The sequence below is a fragment of the Anolis sagrei genome, chromosome 6, assembly GCF_037176765.1.
Source record: "Anolis sagrei isolate rAnoSag1 chromosome 6, rAnoSag1.mat, whole genome shotgun sequence".
NCBI lineage: Eukaryota > Metazoa > Chordata > Lepidosauria > Squamata > Dactyloidae > Anolis > Anolis sagrei.
The window spans coordinates 11714260-11732037 of NC_090026.1; the positions used below are offsets into that span (position 1 = coordinate 11714260).

General features: G+C 43.3%; 1 protein-coding gene across 1 annotated transcript; it reads right to left on the reverse strand.

Annotated features, from left to right (window-relative positions):
- Nucleotides 1-245: 245 nt before the first annotated feature.
- Nucleotides 246-12691, reverse strand: LOC132779221 (extracellular calcium-sensing receptor-like). The gene is made up of 5 exons (XM_067469455.1): nucleotides 12431-12691; nucleotides 7318-8142; nucleotides 4873-5094; nucleotides 2970-3093; nucleotides 246-1309 (listed from the first exon to the last, which is right to left on the reverse strand). Exons 1-5 carry the CDS (start codon nucleotides 12686-12688, stop codon nucleotides 375-377), a joined length of 2364 nt encoding a protein of 787 aa, XP_067325556.1. The 5' UTR covers nucleotides 12689-12691; the 3' UTR covers nucleotides 246-374.
- Between the last annotated feature and the right edge of the window lie 5087 nt (nucleotides 12692-17778).

The following is a 17778-nucleotide window of genomic DNA, read 5'->3' on the forward strand; positions in this document are numbered from 1 at the left end:
CCATTTTTGAGCTCTTCCCACAATATGCAGCAACCACAGATTCTCCAATTGGTTTGGAAGTTTCAGCACCCGCTCTATAAGATGACTCCCGGCGGATAAGACTACTCCCGCATAAAAGACGACTCCCATGCACAAGGCTACGACAGCGTACAAGATGACTCCCATGTATAAGACGACTCCCGCGTATAAGACGACCCCTGACTTTTGAGATTTTCTTGGGTTAAAAAGTAGTCTTATACGCCAGAATATACGGTAGTTTTTTCTTGAACCCACAAGTGTCAGAGCTGGCTTGTTTTGATATCTTTCTATAAAGCAAATTTGATGATGGGTGAGAAAGATCCACTGGTGAAACCTAAACCTTGCAACCTTCTTCCTCATGAGGAATATATTTTTACAGTGGGTAAAGTGTCAAATGTTTTCTCCAATCTCATAAGGCATCTTCTGTTATTCAGTTGGGGATGAAACAATAAGATATAACACTTAGTAAGAAACATCCCACAAAGCAAGGATAAACTGGATGCAAGGATAGCAAAGGCCTCAGTAGCTGCAGCGTAGTATTCTGGAGATGTAAGGTAGGTAGGGACAAATGCCAGCCAGACCCCAAAGCAGCCTGATAAACTGAAACAGATCAGTGATGCTTCATTGAAAGCTTCAGGGAGGTTGCGTGCCAAGAAAGCTGCAGTTAAGCTGAGCCCGGCCAGGAGGCCCAGATAAGACAGCATGCCCCAAAAAGCAGTGGGTGAACCTTCATGACATGACAGGGTGATGGCAGGGGATAAAGAGGTTCTCTTGAGATATGGAGGGGATGTCATGGACCATATGGCACATAACAGGAATTGGAGGAGGCAGCCTGGCAGAATAACAGCACAAGGCATCCGGGAACTGAGCCAGACCCTTGAGCGGACACGGGGGGTTATTGCCCTGAATGCTGCCACCACCAGCATCGTCTTGGCCAGGATGCAAGACAGACAGAGGGCAAAAGTCATCCCAAAGACAACTTGGCGCAACAAGCAGGAAGTGTGGCTGGGTCGCCCGAGGAACAGCAGGCAGCAAAGGGAGCTCAGGGCCAGTCCAACCAGGAGCAGGTAGCTCAGCTCACGGCTGTTGGCCCGAACCAGTGGAGTCTCTCGGTGTGTGATGAAGATGGCGAGAATCAGGACGGGCATGATGGATCCACAGACGGAAGCACTAGCCAAGCTGGCCCCCAGGGGCTCATGGAAGGCTAGGAACAGTTCCTTTTTGGGTAGGCACTTTGTCTGGCCTTGGTCCGGCCATTGGTCTTCAGGGCATCTTGAGCAGATGGAAGAATCTAGGAGGAGAGGCAAATTCAATGAGCTGTCTCATTGCCATCCTATTATCTTGCCCAACTTTACTCCTCGCAAAAAGCAAGGGGCTACCTTCAATCAGGGCTGCAAGTTGTTTGAAAGACTACGGAGACATATACTGTAACTTGGATTAGGACCTAAAGCATAATTCAAATGTTCTTATTACAAATCCAGAGATAGAGCCAGGTCAAGCTTACCAACGTGCTAAAGAGTAAATATCTAAAATGGGTCCCCCCATTCTGTCCTAGAATATTGGAATTTGTAGTTCACTATGTAAAATCAACTGGCAGGAGATTAAGTAAAGACAAAATAAAAGAATTCCAATATGCAACATACAGCTTAAAGGCACCAGGTTCCATCTGACCTTGGAAGCTAAGCAGATCAGGTCTGGTTAGTAAATGGCTTGCCAAGGAATGTCAGGGGCTGAAGAAGCATTTCTTAATCTGGGGGTTGGAACCCCTGGGGGGGGGTCATGAGGTGGGTGTCAGAGGAGTCGCCAAAGACCATCAGAAAACACAGTATTTTCTGTTAGTCATGGGGGTTCTGTGTGGGGAAGTTTGGCTCAATTCTATCATTGGTGGGGTTCAGAATGCTCTTTGATTGTAGGTGAACTACAAATCTCAGCAACCACAATTTCTAAATGGCAAGGTCTATTTTCCCCAAACCCCACCAGTGTTCATATCTGAGCATACTGAGTATTTGTGCCAAGTTTGGTCCAGATCCATAATTGTTTGAGTCCACAGCACTCTCTGGATGTAGGTTAACTATAATCCCCAAACTCAAGATCAATGCCCATCAAACCCTTCCAATATTTTCTGTTGGTCGTGGGAGTTCTGTGTGCCAAGTTTGGTTCAATTCCATTGTTGGTGGAGTTCAGAATGCTCTTTGATTGTAGGTGGACTATAAATCTCAGCAGCTACAACTCCAAATGCAGTCCAAAATCAAGCTGCCCACCAACCCCACAAGTATTCAAATATTGGGCGTATTGGGTATTTGTGCCAAATTTGGTCCAGTGAATGAAAATACATCCTGCATATCAGATATTTACATTATGATTCATAACAGTAGCAAAATTACAGTTATGAAGTAGCAACGAAAATAATTTTATGGTTGGGGGTCACCACAACATGAGAAAGTGCATTAAGGGGTAATGGCATGAGGCAGGTTGAGAACAACTGTGCTACAGACTATGGTTCAGGGGAAGCAACTGGCAAAATCACCTCTGAATATTCCTTGTCTAAGGAAATCCTGTGGGGTCAGCATAAATGAACAAGGTTCACAAAGGCACACAAACATAGGATATCATTCACAGCAGGAATCTGAAGCCAAATAAGGTGTTGATGTGCCATTGCTTAGACCAAAATTACATGCTACATCAGTCATACTTTTTATTGGAAGAGAATAATCTTTTCTTCCTGGGACTTTGTCTCTGAATTAACCTGATCTTATATTTGTTAACACATTCACCACCACCAGAACAGACTTGCATTACTCAATGAAGACGTTAAAGTGTTAGTCTAGAAAACATTACTTAGTTACATATTGTAACAGGGAAGGCAATGTTGGATATCAGGAAACATATTTAGTAAGCCAATAACATTTACACAGAAATCCACAGCATCACATGCTGCAGTGTCCACTCACCGGTCTGGTTTGAGATCTCCCCAAGGGCGCACGGCATGCAGTCGAAACAGCAGGTAGGTGAACCTGAGTGGTGGAGTTTGTAATAACCCATTTGGCAGCTTGGTGTACATACAGAGATGGGGACCTAAGTCAGAAGCAGAAGGATCATTGGTATTTTTTGTAATAATTTAATAGCTTTTTGTAATTATAAATATGTGTAGTGTGACTATTTAAGGATTGCCAAATTTCTGAGCCTGGCCTTGAACCATGGATCATCTCCAAGTGGGAGTTAAGCCGCACAGTTCTGAGTTCTAGCAAAATATTCCTCCACTTCACAATATCTGAATTGCAATGGCTTTGACATCATCACACAAGGAAGAGTGACAGAAGAATAGCAATACCGGATTCATTGATGTTTTTCTCAACAATGGAAAGAGATGACCCAATAGTGATCCAATGTAATGCAACTACAAAAAGCCATGTTGTGAGGTAAGCTCTGGCCAAAGGTGAGTTTATCCTGCTGCAATTGTGTTTTATTGGTCTCGAGTCATAAAGCTCTTAGTTATATTCCGCCTTTTCCCAGCTATTGCAGCTCTGGAGCTCATCCTTTTCATAGTTCATGTTTTTACCAGTCCACACACTGTTTTGCCAGTGAAAAGATATGCCGTGCAGATTATCAGTAAAGAACAAGAAGTTTACTCTTTGTGATACAGAGCAACATATATACAGTGAGTCATATTGACTCACACAATATCCTTTGGGAGAGATTCAAATGATCCTTAGGTGTCCATGTGGAAATTTTTCCAGCAGCCCAGAAGCAAAAATCTGTCTTGGTAAGGTCCTGCACAGCTAAAGACTAAATACGTAACTGTTGCCAAAACTCCCAGTCTCAGCTAGTCTCTTGGGTGCAGCCCATCCAATCGGCTTCATGCTTTGCATTTTTAGTAAACACACACAGCAACTGACTTTTACATGACTTTAACAATCCTCTACTCTGTTCTACACCCATCTTCTCACTAGGAGCAAGTAATCTAGATTAAAGGTACCGTATTATCGCCTCCCTAAGTAGGTGAGAAGGAATAATCACCTCACTTCACCCCTTTAGCTAAGAGTTTTCATTTCATTTCTGGGGGAGGGGCGTTTTTTTTCTGTGTGTGTGTTTGTGTCTATGTGTTTGAATAGCAAACTGTGGCTGGTTCTTAATGTATACAATTCAATGACTTCACAAGGGATCGTTCTCTAAGTCTTGGGTTTTCTTCCAGAAATCTCAGGACCTAGGATGATTCCAAACTTGCACCCAAAAAGTGGACTCCCTTTAGTTCCCAATCCTTAAATAAGGAGCAGACACTGTATTCTAAAGAGCAACCAGAGCAAAGGGTCCCTTAAAGATATAGTCCAAAGAAACATGTATCTCCCATCAACTAGAACAGTGGTTCTCAACCATTTTTTTGACCAGGGACCACTTTGATCAGGGACCACTTTCCAACATTAGTACCAAAAGGGTTACGAATAAGTTTTGGTCAACTTTGGATTTGGTTTGGTTATTTGGGGTGCTGAGTCAGACAATTGCATTGGATAGACTACATCAGCTCTAGTTTCTGATACAGAACATGTCATCCAATAGTTGCCATCTTCTCACCTACAGAAAACCATACTTAATAAGCCTCGGCACTATAAGAGGGTTTTGTGAGACCAATCACTCTTGTTGCAACCGTGTAGTAACAGTGAGGACGCAGACCATATTTTTTAATTCTTGCAGACTACTGGTGGCCCATGGACTGCATGTTGGGAACCACTGAACTAGAACAAAAGGCATTATGTTCTTGTTGAGCATATGGGAACTCTCATTAGAAATGTGAGCTAAATCCATTTGATAGCCCCAGTGTGGAAAGGCCTTTTGAAAAGAAAAGCCTGTCCTCCTTACCTCTGTTCTGCCTCCAGTCCACACAATGGCACTGTCATTAATAGTCAGCTCTTTAGCTTGGGAAGGTCTGACTTGTCCAACTCGCACAAGTCTGAGGTGGTCTGCAGAAGCAAGACGAGTGTTGTAGACGTCAAAGAGGGCAGGAGGGTCACCATGTTCATCAAAATAGACTTCTTCACCCACTTTGTTCTTGAAACGGACTCTCCTTAAGTACTGGTGCAACTGGGAGTTGGGAGAATAAGGGGGCATCAGATCCCTGCAGTAACTGAATAGCATGTGGGGGAAGGTCATGTTTATAAGATGTGAGGGAAGGTCATGTAGAAATTGGGGCAATGTTTGTTTTCTGCTACTCCTGAAACTAGGAACAAATGGATTCATACTACAAGAAAAGAGATTCCACCCAAACATGAAGAACTTCCCGACAATACAAAATTTATGATGGTGGAATGGATTGTTTTGGAAGGTGGTAGACCATCCTTCAAACCTTCAGGCAGGGATTGACTGGCCACCTCTCAGACATGAGTCTATGATTCACAGCCCTACTCAATGATTACAGAAAAAGCTACTCCTATGAGCAGTGCAGGTGCTATTGCATCCTGGAGGAATGAGGGGTTGCCATTGCCCTCTAGACTAGTGGAAAATAAGGTTTGTGGTGATTCCCCCACATTCCACTAGCATTCATATTGTTGCAACATGATAGGAGAGATCATATCAAGAGGGATCCTTTCTGGAGAAAGAAAAGTATGGCTTTATTTCCAGCTGGGACCCTGGAGTGGAGCTGTGTCCAAAAGCTTCAGAGTACCCGATAAAGGCGTTGACTGTGTCTTTTATACACTTCAAATACAGGCAAACAAAGAAACATGCTTCTACATACATTGACACCATTCACTATGTCACTTTAGCATCATAGAAATATCAAATTCTATCTTCCAACATGCAAAAGGCATGTCTCTGTATTTCTTTCTAAAGAGCAGCATACAGCTTACATTCATTAATCAAAGGGCCGACTTTGACCTGTCAGAGAGGGAGGGAGACAGGCTCCTTACCAAAAGTTAGACGCTATATTGTACTAGTCTCTGTATAGATAACAGGTCCCCTTCCTGGAATGTTCACCTCCCTCTTTCTGTGCCTAGACAGCAACTTGTCCTGTCAGCTTGGGTTTCTGATACAGAGAGAACTTGATTTTTTCTTACATTTCAATGCTTGTAATGTACATACAATATATGCATAAATAAATATCTATTTTTCCAATATCTCCCCATCAATATAGGATGCAAGTCACTTCTGGTGTTATTGACATCTCCAGCCCATTCTTTGTTCGGCTATCAGCCAACAAGTTAATGCCTTAAAGTAGATCTTAGAAACAGCTTCCTAAGATCTACTTGCAGGAACACCTCAGCAAGCAACAGTCCAAAAGTGGTAGGCTAAAACCCGGAACCTCAATCAGTGGCTGAGATCGAATGAGAAGCTCCGTCCTAGGCACACAGAAGACTGGGCAACTTGGAAGGCGCTGAACAGGCTGCACTCTGGCACCACAAGATGCAGATCTAACCTTAAGGAATTGCGCTACATAGTGGAGTCTACAACATGCGAGTGTGAGGAAGAGAAAACTACAGACTACCTACTACAATGCAGTCTGAGCCCTGCCACATGCACTGAAATGGCAGGGAGAAGGTTTCAGGAAAAGAGACAAAGAGAGGTCTGGAGGTCTCAAAAGCACGGATTTTATTTCCAGCTGGGACCCTGGAGTGGACTATGTCCAAAAGCATCCAGAGCCCCAATAAAGGGGCTGACTTTCCCTTTTATAGTCTCCAAATTAAGGCAAACAAAGAACATACATCTACATATATTGACCTCATTCACTACATCATCTTAGCATCACAGAAATATCAAGTTCTATTTTCCAACATGCAAAAGGCATGTCTCTGTGTATTTCTAGGAGCAGCATAGCTTACATTCATCAATCAAGGGGCCTTACTTTGACCTGTCAGGAGGGAAAGGGGGGCTCATTCCCTAGAAGGAAGGCACTGGGCTATGTTGTACCAGTCTCTGTGGCTTATCTCTCTCTTGGAAAGTATAGATAACATGCCCCCCTCTTCAGCCCCCCCCCCTTGCTGTGCCTGGACAGCAGCTTGCTTGTCCTGTTAGCATTCTTTCTGGTATAGAGAGAGCCTGATTTTTCTATACATTTCAGTGCTTGTAAAGTACATACAATTTATACATAAATAAATAAATATATATTTTTCGAATATCTCCTCATCAGCTCAATGGAGGATCTCCTTATAGCAACACCAGAGGCACTCAAGGTGGCCAGCTCTGGTCAAAGGAAATCTAGTATAATGCCAAGTTTTAAACTTTGTTTGTGTTTTCTTAAATACATTATAACTGTACCCTCAATGATAAACAAATATAGGATGTTGGTATAATACTTAAATAAGCTAGTACCTTCCAATGATTGAACCCACGAGATCCCACTTGTGCTCTGTTGACCATGCTCTTAGGTCCTCTTGGCTCCTCTTGTTCCATCATGTCATGTAGGGCATGGGCAACGGCATAGACTGCATTGTAGACGCTGAAGGTCAAGCCAAAACCGGGCATGCTGGCAAAAGGGTTTGTGTCCTTCTTCAAATTCTCTTTCCCTGTACAGTAGCGTCTGTCATGTTCCTCCTGGATGTAGCTCTGATTCCACCAGCAGTTGAAAACCTTGCTCCAGAACTCCTGGATGAAGATGTCTTCTGAAGAAGTTACAGGTTGGAGCTCAAGTATGAAGTCCCTCAAGCCCGGAACAGGTCCTTTATGAGAAACGACGGAGAGCGAGCCATCAAACATGAAGAAGGCCTTTGGGTCTCTGAAGGTACTGGCTTGGCTAACGGCCTCAGAACACAGCAACACCCTTCCTTCCACTTTCTGCTGGTACAGTTCAAGAAGTAGAGGATGAATCTCCAACCCACAGAAGGCGACAATTACACGGGCGTGGGATGCCATTATTGTCCCGACAACATCCCTAACACGGGCCATGTCAAGTGATAAGGGAAGCCAACTCAAGAAGGCAACACACACCCTCTTCTTGAGTATCCCCTCTTGAACGATCTCAATGCCTTGCTGCCCATATTCAGAGTCCGTTGCAAGCAGTCCGACCCACTTCCAGGCAAAATGGATCACCAAGTGAGTGAGGCCGATGGCCTGGAATCTGTTACTGGGGATGGTGCGGAAGAAAGAGGGGAATTGGGATTTATCACTGGTCATGGAGCCGGTGTCAAAGTAACTGATCTGAGCACAAAAAGGAAAGAACACCCCCTCATTTGCATATTCTTCATTCGCATTTGCATAGGATACATATGACCACGCAACAGCTGAGTGTTCAAGATGGCAGAAGTTATAAGTGAAGAAGAGCAACAAGAGTACACAAGCTAGGAGATGCTGCAGCTGTTTGCTTTTGCCTAAATCTACTGGAAAGGGCAAGTAGGATGAAATAATATCAATTGGGACTGCCCATGCCAAACTGGGACATCTGGAAGGTATGAAAATTTGATTTATGATTAATCTATCCTAGGGTTTTAGGATTTTTTTTGAGGGGGGGGGGCAAGATTTAGCGATGGAGATGTATCATCATTTTTCCTGTAAGGCTGAGAGAGTATGATTTGCCCAAGGTCACACATTGGGTGGTAGTGCAATGGGTTAAACCCTTGTGCCAGCTGAACTGCTGACCTGAAGGTCGGTGGTTTGAATCCACAAGATGGGATGAGGTTCCATCTATCAGCTCCAGCTTCTCATGCAGGAGCAACAGTGGTGTAATGGGTGAAACCCTTGGGCTGGCTGAACTGCTGACCTGAAGGTCGGTGGAGTCAGGGTGAGCTCCTCTCTGGCAACTCCAGCTTCTCATGCAGTGACATCAGAGAAGCCTTTCACAGGATGGTAACATATCCGGGCGTCCCCTGGGCAATGTCTCTGTAGATCAGTGGTTCTCAACCTTCCTAATGCGGTGACCCCTTAATACAGTCCCTCAGGTTGTGGTGACCCCCAACCATAATATTGTTTTCATTGATACTTCATAACAGTCATTTTACTACTGTTATAAATCATTATGTAAATATCTGATATGCAGGATGCATTTTCATTCACTGGACCAAACCGGGCACAAATACCCAATACACCCAAATGTGAATGCTAGTGGGGTTGGGGGAGGATTGATTTTGTAATTTAGGAGTTGTAGTTGTGGGTTTTATAGTTCACTTATAATCAAAGAGCATTCTGAATTCCACCAGCGATGGATTTGAACCAAACTTGGCTCCCATGACCAATGGAAAACACTGGAAGGGTTTGATGGGCATTGACCTTGAGTTTGGGAGTTGTAGTTCACCTATATCCAGAGAGCACAGAGGACTCATGCAATGGTGGATCTGGACCAAACTTGGTGCAAATACTCAATATGCCCAAATGTGAACACTGGTGGAGTCTGGGGAAAATAGATCTTGACATTTGGGAGTTGTAGTTACTGGGATTTATAGTTCATTACAATCAAAGAACATTCTGAACTCCACCAACGATAGAATTGGCTCAAACTTCCCACATGGATTCCCCATGACCATAAGAAAATACTGTGTTTTCTTATGGTCTTTGGCGACCCCTCTGACACCCTCTCGCGACCCCCTCAGGGATCCCGACCGCCAGGTTGAGAAACACTGCTGTAGATGGTCAGTTCTCTCACACCAGAAGCAACTTGCAGTTTCTCAAGTCACCTCTGACACAATAAACAAAACACAGTGCCTGGATGAATTAGAAGGGATTCCAATTGTGGACTCCTGGAATCCTCTACATTGTAAAATTAATGTTGTTTAGATACCACTTTAACTTCAGTGCTATGGAATAATGGAAGTTGTAGTTTAACAAGGTCTTTAGCCTTCTTGGCAAATTGTTCTGGTGCCACACCATACTGCAACTCCTATGATTCAATAGCATATAGACATGGCAGTTAAAAGTGGTGTCTAACTTCATTAATTCTACCCTCGATGTACCCCTTGTGCACTACACTATACTACTTTATCGGACTGCATTGCCTCCTAATGTTCCTTTTATGCAATTGCAACAGCCTTCCAAGCATGGAAAGTGCAAAAAGCCCAGATGGGGCAATTCAAATGTCATAAAACAGGGAGTAAGTTTGGAAATCTTCACAACTTTACTTCATCAAGCTGAAACCCGGCCTGGTAATTCATTAGAGAGTGATAAAGAGAGGAGAAAAAACTGTCATGCTGAGAAAGCCACAAAGTCTGAAACTGCAGCAGCCTCTGAAAAAATCCCTGTGATGTCTTGCAGATTTAAGGGGATTGGTCTTTGTTAGTTCCTTATAGGTTTCAGGTCGCTAAAAGAGTGATCATAGCATATTTACTATGCACATACATAACACATATCTTCTAGCAGATACTCAAATACATCCCCAACAATAAATAGGGAGTTTCCTAGTCGGAATGTGATGGGGTCTTTGTGAATGGCATAACTTTATGAATATGAAAGGTATTTTATAGAATAATATTGTTAAAAGAGGCAGCAAGCACTATCAAATCCAACTCCCTGCTCAGTGCCGGATCTCCAGCTAAAACTGTTTCTCAACCTGGGGGTTGGGACCCTGGGGGGGGGGGGGGGGGTGCCTACTTTGACCTGTCAGTGAGGGAGGGAGATAGGCTCCTTACCAAAAGTTAAACGCTATATTGTACCAGTCTCTGTATAGATAACAGGCCCCCCTTCCTGAAATATTCACCTCCCTCTTGCTGTGCCTGGACAGCAGCTTGGCTTGTCCTGTCAGCTTGGGTTTCTGATACAGAGAGAACTTGATTTTTTCTTACATTTCAATGCTTGTAATGTACATACAATATATGCATAAATAAATATCTATTTTTCCAATATCTCTCCATCAATATAGGATGTTGCATAGGATGTCGCGAGGGAGTTTCAGAGGGGTTGCCAAAACCATAAGAAAACATATATTTCTGATGGTGTTAGGAACCTTTTTGACAGAGAAGGATGAAGATCTCTCTGCCTGTCCTCTTCCATTTTGGTGATGGTAAACTAGAACTCCCAGAATTAAAAACAGCCCACCCCCATCCCCACCAGTATTCAATCTTGGCCATGAAACTAGTGTGCCAAGTTTGGTGCAGATCCATTGTGGGTTGGATTCAAAGTTATTTTTGATTATAGGTGAACTATAAATCCCAGCAACTATTACTCCTAAATGTCAAACTCTATTTTCCCCAAACTCCACCAGTGTTCACATTTGGGCATATTGAGTAATCGTGCCAAGTTTAGTCCAGATCCATCATTGTTTGAATCCACAGTGCTCTCTGGATGTAGGTGAATTACAACTCCAAAACTCAAGGTCAATGCCGACCAAACCCTTCCAGTATTTTCTCTTGGTCATGGGAGTAATGTGTGCAAATTTGGTTCAATTCCATCATTGGTGTTCAGAATGATCTTTAATTGTAGATGACCTATAAATCCCAGCAATTACAATTCCCAAATGTCAATGTCTATTTTCCCCCAAACTCCACCTGTGTTCACATTTGGGCATATTGAGTATTCATGCCAAGTTTGGTCCAGATCCATCATTGTTTGAGTCCACATTGCTCTGGATGTAAATGAACAACAACTCCAAAACTCAAGGTCAATGCCCACCAAACCCTTCCAATATTTTCTCTTGGTCATGGGAATTCTGTGTGCCAAGTTTGGTTCAATTCCATCATTGGTAGAGTTCAGAATGCTCAAACTTGGCAAACAAGACTGCCATGACCAACAGAAAACACTAGAAGTGTTTAGTGGGCATTGACCTTGAGTTTTGGAGTTGCAGTTCACCTACATCCAGAGAGCACCGTGGACTCAAATAATGAAAGATCTAGACCAAACTTGGCATGAATATTCCATATGCCCAAATATGAACACAGATGGAGTTTGGGGTAAATAGACCGTGACATTTTGGAGTTGTAGTTGCTGGGATTTATAGTTCACCTACAATCGAAGATCATTCTGAAGCCCACTAATGATAGAATAGGGTCAAACTTCCCACACAGAATCCCCATGACCAACAGAAAATACTGTGTTTTTGGTGGTCTTTGGTGACCCTTCTGACACCCCCTCGCAACTCCCCCCCAGGGATCCTGACCCCCAGATTGAGAAATGCTGCCTTAAGACCATCCAGTCCAACTCCCTTCACCAGGGCAAGAAAACATAATCAAAGCCCACACAAAGAGCCATCCAGCCATTGATATAGATAGATATATATAATTCACACATACGTATATGACAGATATAGTATCATAGATTTGAAACGGGCCCCTAAAGAGGGACAATTATATGTTGCATGTTCCAGAATAGGCAAACCAGACGATCTCTACATTAACACTGACAAAGAAACAAACAAGAAATACTGTTTATCCCCAAGCATAAAGAAATTACTTATATTAGAAACCAACACTTTCTCATTACTTTATTTTCCAGATCACCAGACTGGGCCACAGCAACGCCTGGCAGGGGATGGCTAGTTTAATATAAAAGGGAACCCAGCACATACCTGGGGGTATCTGTAGAGGTTCAGCACACTAGCAATTGCTCTCGACTCTGTTATTCCAGCCTCTGCTATAAGACCGGCTTGATGAGGAATATTCTGGCAGTGAAAGTTGGGGATGGCTTTTTGATGACCTGAAAGAAACTGCATCGTACCCCAAAGAGCTCGTGAAACTGACTGACAAGAATCAAAGATGCGAAAGCCGAGAGTGATGTTGGGCAAAAGGCTTGATGCCCTGTTAATCTCTTCAATGGCAAAGACCATGGTTTGAATGTACTTGTAAAACCAAAACGATATGCTGGGGAAAAGCAGAAGAATAGTTGGGTATTAAGATCAGAATAGGAAAATATATTTCTGAAGCTTATAAATACTGGCTATCAAATGAGATGGAAATGACTTATAGTAACACTTTTATTCAATTGCGTTGTTGTGAGTTTTCTGGGATCTATGGCCATGCTCCAGAAGCATTCTCTCCTGATGTTTTGCCTGCATCTGTGGCAGGCATCCTCAGAGGCTGTGAGGTCTGTTGGAAACTAGGCAAGTGAGGTTTATATATCTGTGGAATGTCCAGGGTGGGAGAAAGAACTCTTGTCTGCTAGAGGCAAGTGTGAATGTTTCAATTGGCTACCTTGATTTAATGGCCTATTCAATTAGTTTGTAGTTCAATTAGTGATTTCAAGGTCATTCCAACTTACAGCCTGGATTTATTTAGAAGTGTGCCATTGCCTTCCTATCAGCCTGACAATACGGGTTGATCAATGCTGTGTGTACAAGTTGTATATGAAACATCACTGAATTTCATGTTTAGATTTGAGGATATCTACTCATGCAGGAGCCACAGTGGCACAATGGGTTAAACCCTTGTGCCAGCTGAATTGCTGACCTGAAAGTTGGCATAGACAGGGTGAGCTCCTGTCTGTCAGGTCCAGCTTCCCAAGCAGGGACATGAGAGAAGCCTTCCACAAGATGGTGAAACATCCGGGCGTCACCTGGGCAACGTCCTTGCAGGCGGACAATTTTCTCACACCAGAAGCGACTTGCAGTTTCTCAAGTCGCTTCAGACACAACAACAAGAAAAAGGGACTCCCTTTTCAATCTTGAAACAAGGTTCTCATGTTCCTTCTCTACCTTCTCTTCTCCCAGCTAAACATCCTCCAGGAAGAAAGGAGGAAGGAAAAAAAGAAGGAAGGAAGGAAGGAAAGAAGGAAGGGAAGAAAAGAAGGATGAAAAGAAGGAAGGAAGGGAAGAAAAGAAGGATGGAAAGAAGGAAAGATGGAAGGAAAGAAGGGAAGGAAGGAAGGAAGGAAGGGAAGAAAAGAAGGATGAAAAGAAGGAAGGAAGGGAAGAAAAGAAGGATGGAAAGAAGGCAGGATGGAAGGGAATAGAGGGAGGCAAGGGAGGAAGGAAGGAAAGACAAAAAGGAAAGAGGGAAGGAAGGAGAAAGAGAGAGGGAAGGATGGAGGAAAGAAGGGTGGAAGGGTGGAAGGAAAGGAAGGAGGAAGAAAGAGAGGTAATGAGGGGAGGGGGAAGGAGGAAGGAAAGAGAGAAGGAAGGAAGGATAAGATGGTGAGAGAGAGGGGGGCTGAGAAAAGAGCCCAAGGGGCCACATCCGCCCCCCAGGCCTGGGTTTGCCCATACCTGTACAGGGCTTTATGAGCCACATTTACCTTGAAGGGTAGCTGGAAATACTTCCATTGTGAGTTCCAGAAGAATAGGACAAACTGGTGTTGTGGGGAGTCAACTGCTGACAGTATACAGGATTCGGGAGCTTAGCGAAGGTGACTTTTGTGGGATAACTTGACATATGCGGGTGATGCAAGGGGAAGACCCCTCCAAGGAGGACGTCTCCTTCTCTCTCAAACGCTTCCATCTGGAAGGTGGGCAGCTGGCACTGATGCCCACTAAGGTTGTGAACCAGGATGAAAAACAAGACTCCGAAAAAGAAAGGGTTCATAAATCCACAAAGAGATCTACTCTGAATATAAGGATGCAGTCCAAGGAGATTCTTTTTTATAGCGTTAGCTTTGGATGATATTATTTATCATTTCAGGGAACAGAATATACGAGAAGAAGATCTAAACTCAGATCACGATGCAAGAACAATTATGCTGAAAGAAAGAATGGAAAATCTGCCCTTCCACTTCTTGGTTGATGGCAGAAGAAATACGAAAAGAGAGCTATAAGAAATGGTCCTCTCTGGTTTAATAAGCAATGATTCTCATAGTTAGATTCAGAAAGATGGGAGAAAAATTAGGAGGACCAACACATGTGGCAAAAATCTAGAGAAATAAACCTGTGCCAGGATATGTAGGCAGCCTTTTAATACGTTTAGTGATTCCAGAGAGAGCTCTTTTTTTGGTTCCCTAGAGTTTTTCTATCAAGTGGAAAATTGTAGGAAGGAGAGAAAGGAATAAATGTGCCACAAAAGGAATTGCAGAACTGAAAAGGAGGCCCTAGGGACAGAACAATAGACATATTTATGGCTTCTACAGTTTAGGAACATATTATTTTATATACTCTTTCAGATTTCATCTCGTGTTACATACAGTAGAATTAGTGCAGTTTGATGTCATTTTAACTGTCATGGCTCAGTGCTGTGGAATCCAGAAATCTGAAGTTTGGTAACACACCCAATGCTTTTTTTTGGCAAAGAAAGCTAAATACGAGGTAAAACTACAACTCCCATGATTCTATAGCTTTGAGCCATGGCAGTTAAAGTAGTACCAAACTGCATTAAATCATCCCTAAACAGTTCCAGCCCAGATTATCTATCCGAACGTATCTCCCCTTATGAACCTGCCAGGAATTTAAGATTGTCTGCTCTCGATCCCGCCTGCCTTGCAGGTATGTTTGGTGGGGATGAGAGACAGGGCATTCTCAGTGGTGGCCCCTCGGCTGTGGAACTCCCTTCTCAGAGATATTAGATCGCCCCCTTGCCTCCTGACCTTTTGTAAAACAGTGAAAACCTGGCTCTTCGAGCAAGCTTTTGGAACCTCAGTGTAACCAGACAAACACAGCATTATCAAATAACGAAAATGGAACGGCCTAAATAATGTAAACAGATAAGGAGTTGAACTGGAAGGCATGAATTATTATAGTTTTAATTTATTTTTATATGGATTTCATTATGTGTTTTAACTGTTTTTAATTGATGTATGTATGCTGTGGCATCTAATCGTTGCCAATTTGTATGCCGCCCTGAGTCACCTTCGGGCTGAGAAGGGCGGGATAGAAGTGTTGTAAATAAATAAATAAATAAAATATATAGTGTAGAAGTAACTGAAGGCCCTCCAGACAGGTCCTATATCTCAGGATCGTATCCCAGATTTTCTGCTTTAATCTGGATTATAGGAGTCATTTCCACTCCTATCCAATAACTATCTAACCCATAATACCCTCCCTTGTGCCAGATTCCCTATCCCATCACCTATGTCAGCCCAATTCCCCTGTGGATATGGAGATCTAGAGGATCTCCCTTCTTCTCCCGCAGGCCCTTTCTGCATGTGTTTTCCTTCCCAAGGCGGGCCAGCCCATCTAGGGTCTAGACGCCCTTGCCTTCATATTTTTCTTCCCCATAAAAGGACCCAGGGAGATAGGAGCCCCTCAGAAACCTTATGTGCCTGATCTGTATGTGTACCCCCTAACCTGTGGGAGCCAGGCCTCCAGAATTGGGTATCCCTGCAATCACAGCCCCTCATATATGAATACAGTGTTCCCTCACTTATTGTGGGTGTTACATTCCAAGACCACCCGCAAAAAATGAAAATCCGTGAACTAGGGATGCTATATATGCTCTTGGCCCCGCCTCTGTCTCAAACGTGCTTGGTGGGGATGAGGGACAGGGCCTTATTGGTGGTGGCCCCCCGCCTGTGGAATTCACTCCTCGGGGAAATTAGGTTATCTCCTTTAGAAAGAAGTTAAAAATGTGGATAGGGGACCAGGCCTTCGGGTAACTATGCGGACAATAGCAACGATGACAATGGCTATGGTAATGGACTATAGAGTCTCCAACCACAAACTTCGGCTAGATAACGGCCACCAGACTGGTATTTGTTAGTAGTTTTTGGGCAATGGCAACCATTCATAAACGGGGAGGCAAAAACACGTGGAACAGCGAGTCTGCAAAAAGCGAATTGCCAAGTAGTGAGGGAACATTGTATGTATAATCTTGTCTATGCTTCTGTATAACTGTACAAAATTATTGGAGAAGTCACCAGCTGAAGTTTTGCGATCACCTTTGCCTGCACTTCCTTGTCCTGGGAAGATTTGTCAACATCTTGCCAGGCTACCTCAAAGGAACACATACTACCTAAAGCAGTGTTTCTTAACCTTCCCAATACCGTGACCCCTTAATACAGTTCCTCATGTTGTCATGACCCCCAACCATAACATTTTCATTGCTACTTCATAACTCTAATTTTGCTACTGTTATGAATTATAATGTAAATATTCGATATGCAGGATGTATTTGCATCCTCTGGATCAAATTTGGCACAAATATTTGATATACCCACATTTGAATACTGGTGGGGTTGGGGAGGATTGATTTTGTCATTTGGGAGTTGTAGTTGCTGGGATTGAAAGTTCACCTACAATTAAAGAGCATTCTGAACTCCACCAATGTTGGAATTGAACCAAATTTGGCACACAGAACTCCCATGACCAACATAAAGTATTGGAAGGTTTTGGAGTTGTAGTTCACCTACATCCAGAAAGCAGTGGGGACTCAAACAATGATGGATCTGGATCAAACTTGACACAAATACTCAATATGCTCAAATGTGGACATTGGTAGAGTTTGGAGGAAATAGACCTTGACATTTGGAAGTGCTAGTTGCTGGGATTTATAGTTCAACTACAATCAAAGAGCATTCCGAACCCCACCAACGATAGAATTGGGCCAAACTTCGCACACAGAACCCCCATGAGCAACAGAAAATACTGTGTTTTCTGATGGTCATTGGCGACCTATCTGGTACCCCCTAGCAACCCACCCAAGGGTCCCAACCCCCAGGTTGAGAAACGCTGATATAGAGCAATTGGTGGGGAAAGCTTCACCTGTTGGTTTCCTACCCTTTTGTTCTGGTGTAAAAGTGTCAGAATGGTACTAGAAAACAAAGCATTAATTTTTGAGGCAAGAACTTCTGGCCATGAAACTTTTCCAGTTCTATCCCAGTTGACAAAATTAATTGATTCCCATTTGGAACATGCTATTCTACCAACTTTCGTCCTCAGGGCCGTTCGGACTCATTAACCAAATAAGCAATATACTAAGCGGAGTTAGCAATATGCTAATTCCCATGATAGACTGATGAATGGCACGCCAGGGGAGTTGCTATGATTATTTTTGTTGC

Coding starts and splice junctions, on each gene's coding strand:
- LOC132779221 (XM_067469455.1), bottom strand. CDS start 12,688: ATGGTCTTTGCCATTGAAGAGATTAACAGGGCATCAAGCCTTTTGCCC. Junction 8,143..12,430: donor ACCTCTACAGATACCCCCAG/GTATGTGCTGGG, acceptor TTTTGTGCTCAG/ATCAGTTACTTTGACACCGG. Junction 5,095..7,317: donor GTGGGTTCAATCATTGGAAG/GTACTAGCTTAT, acceptor CCCAACTCCCAG/TTGCACCAGTACTTAAGGAG.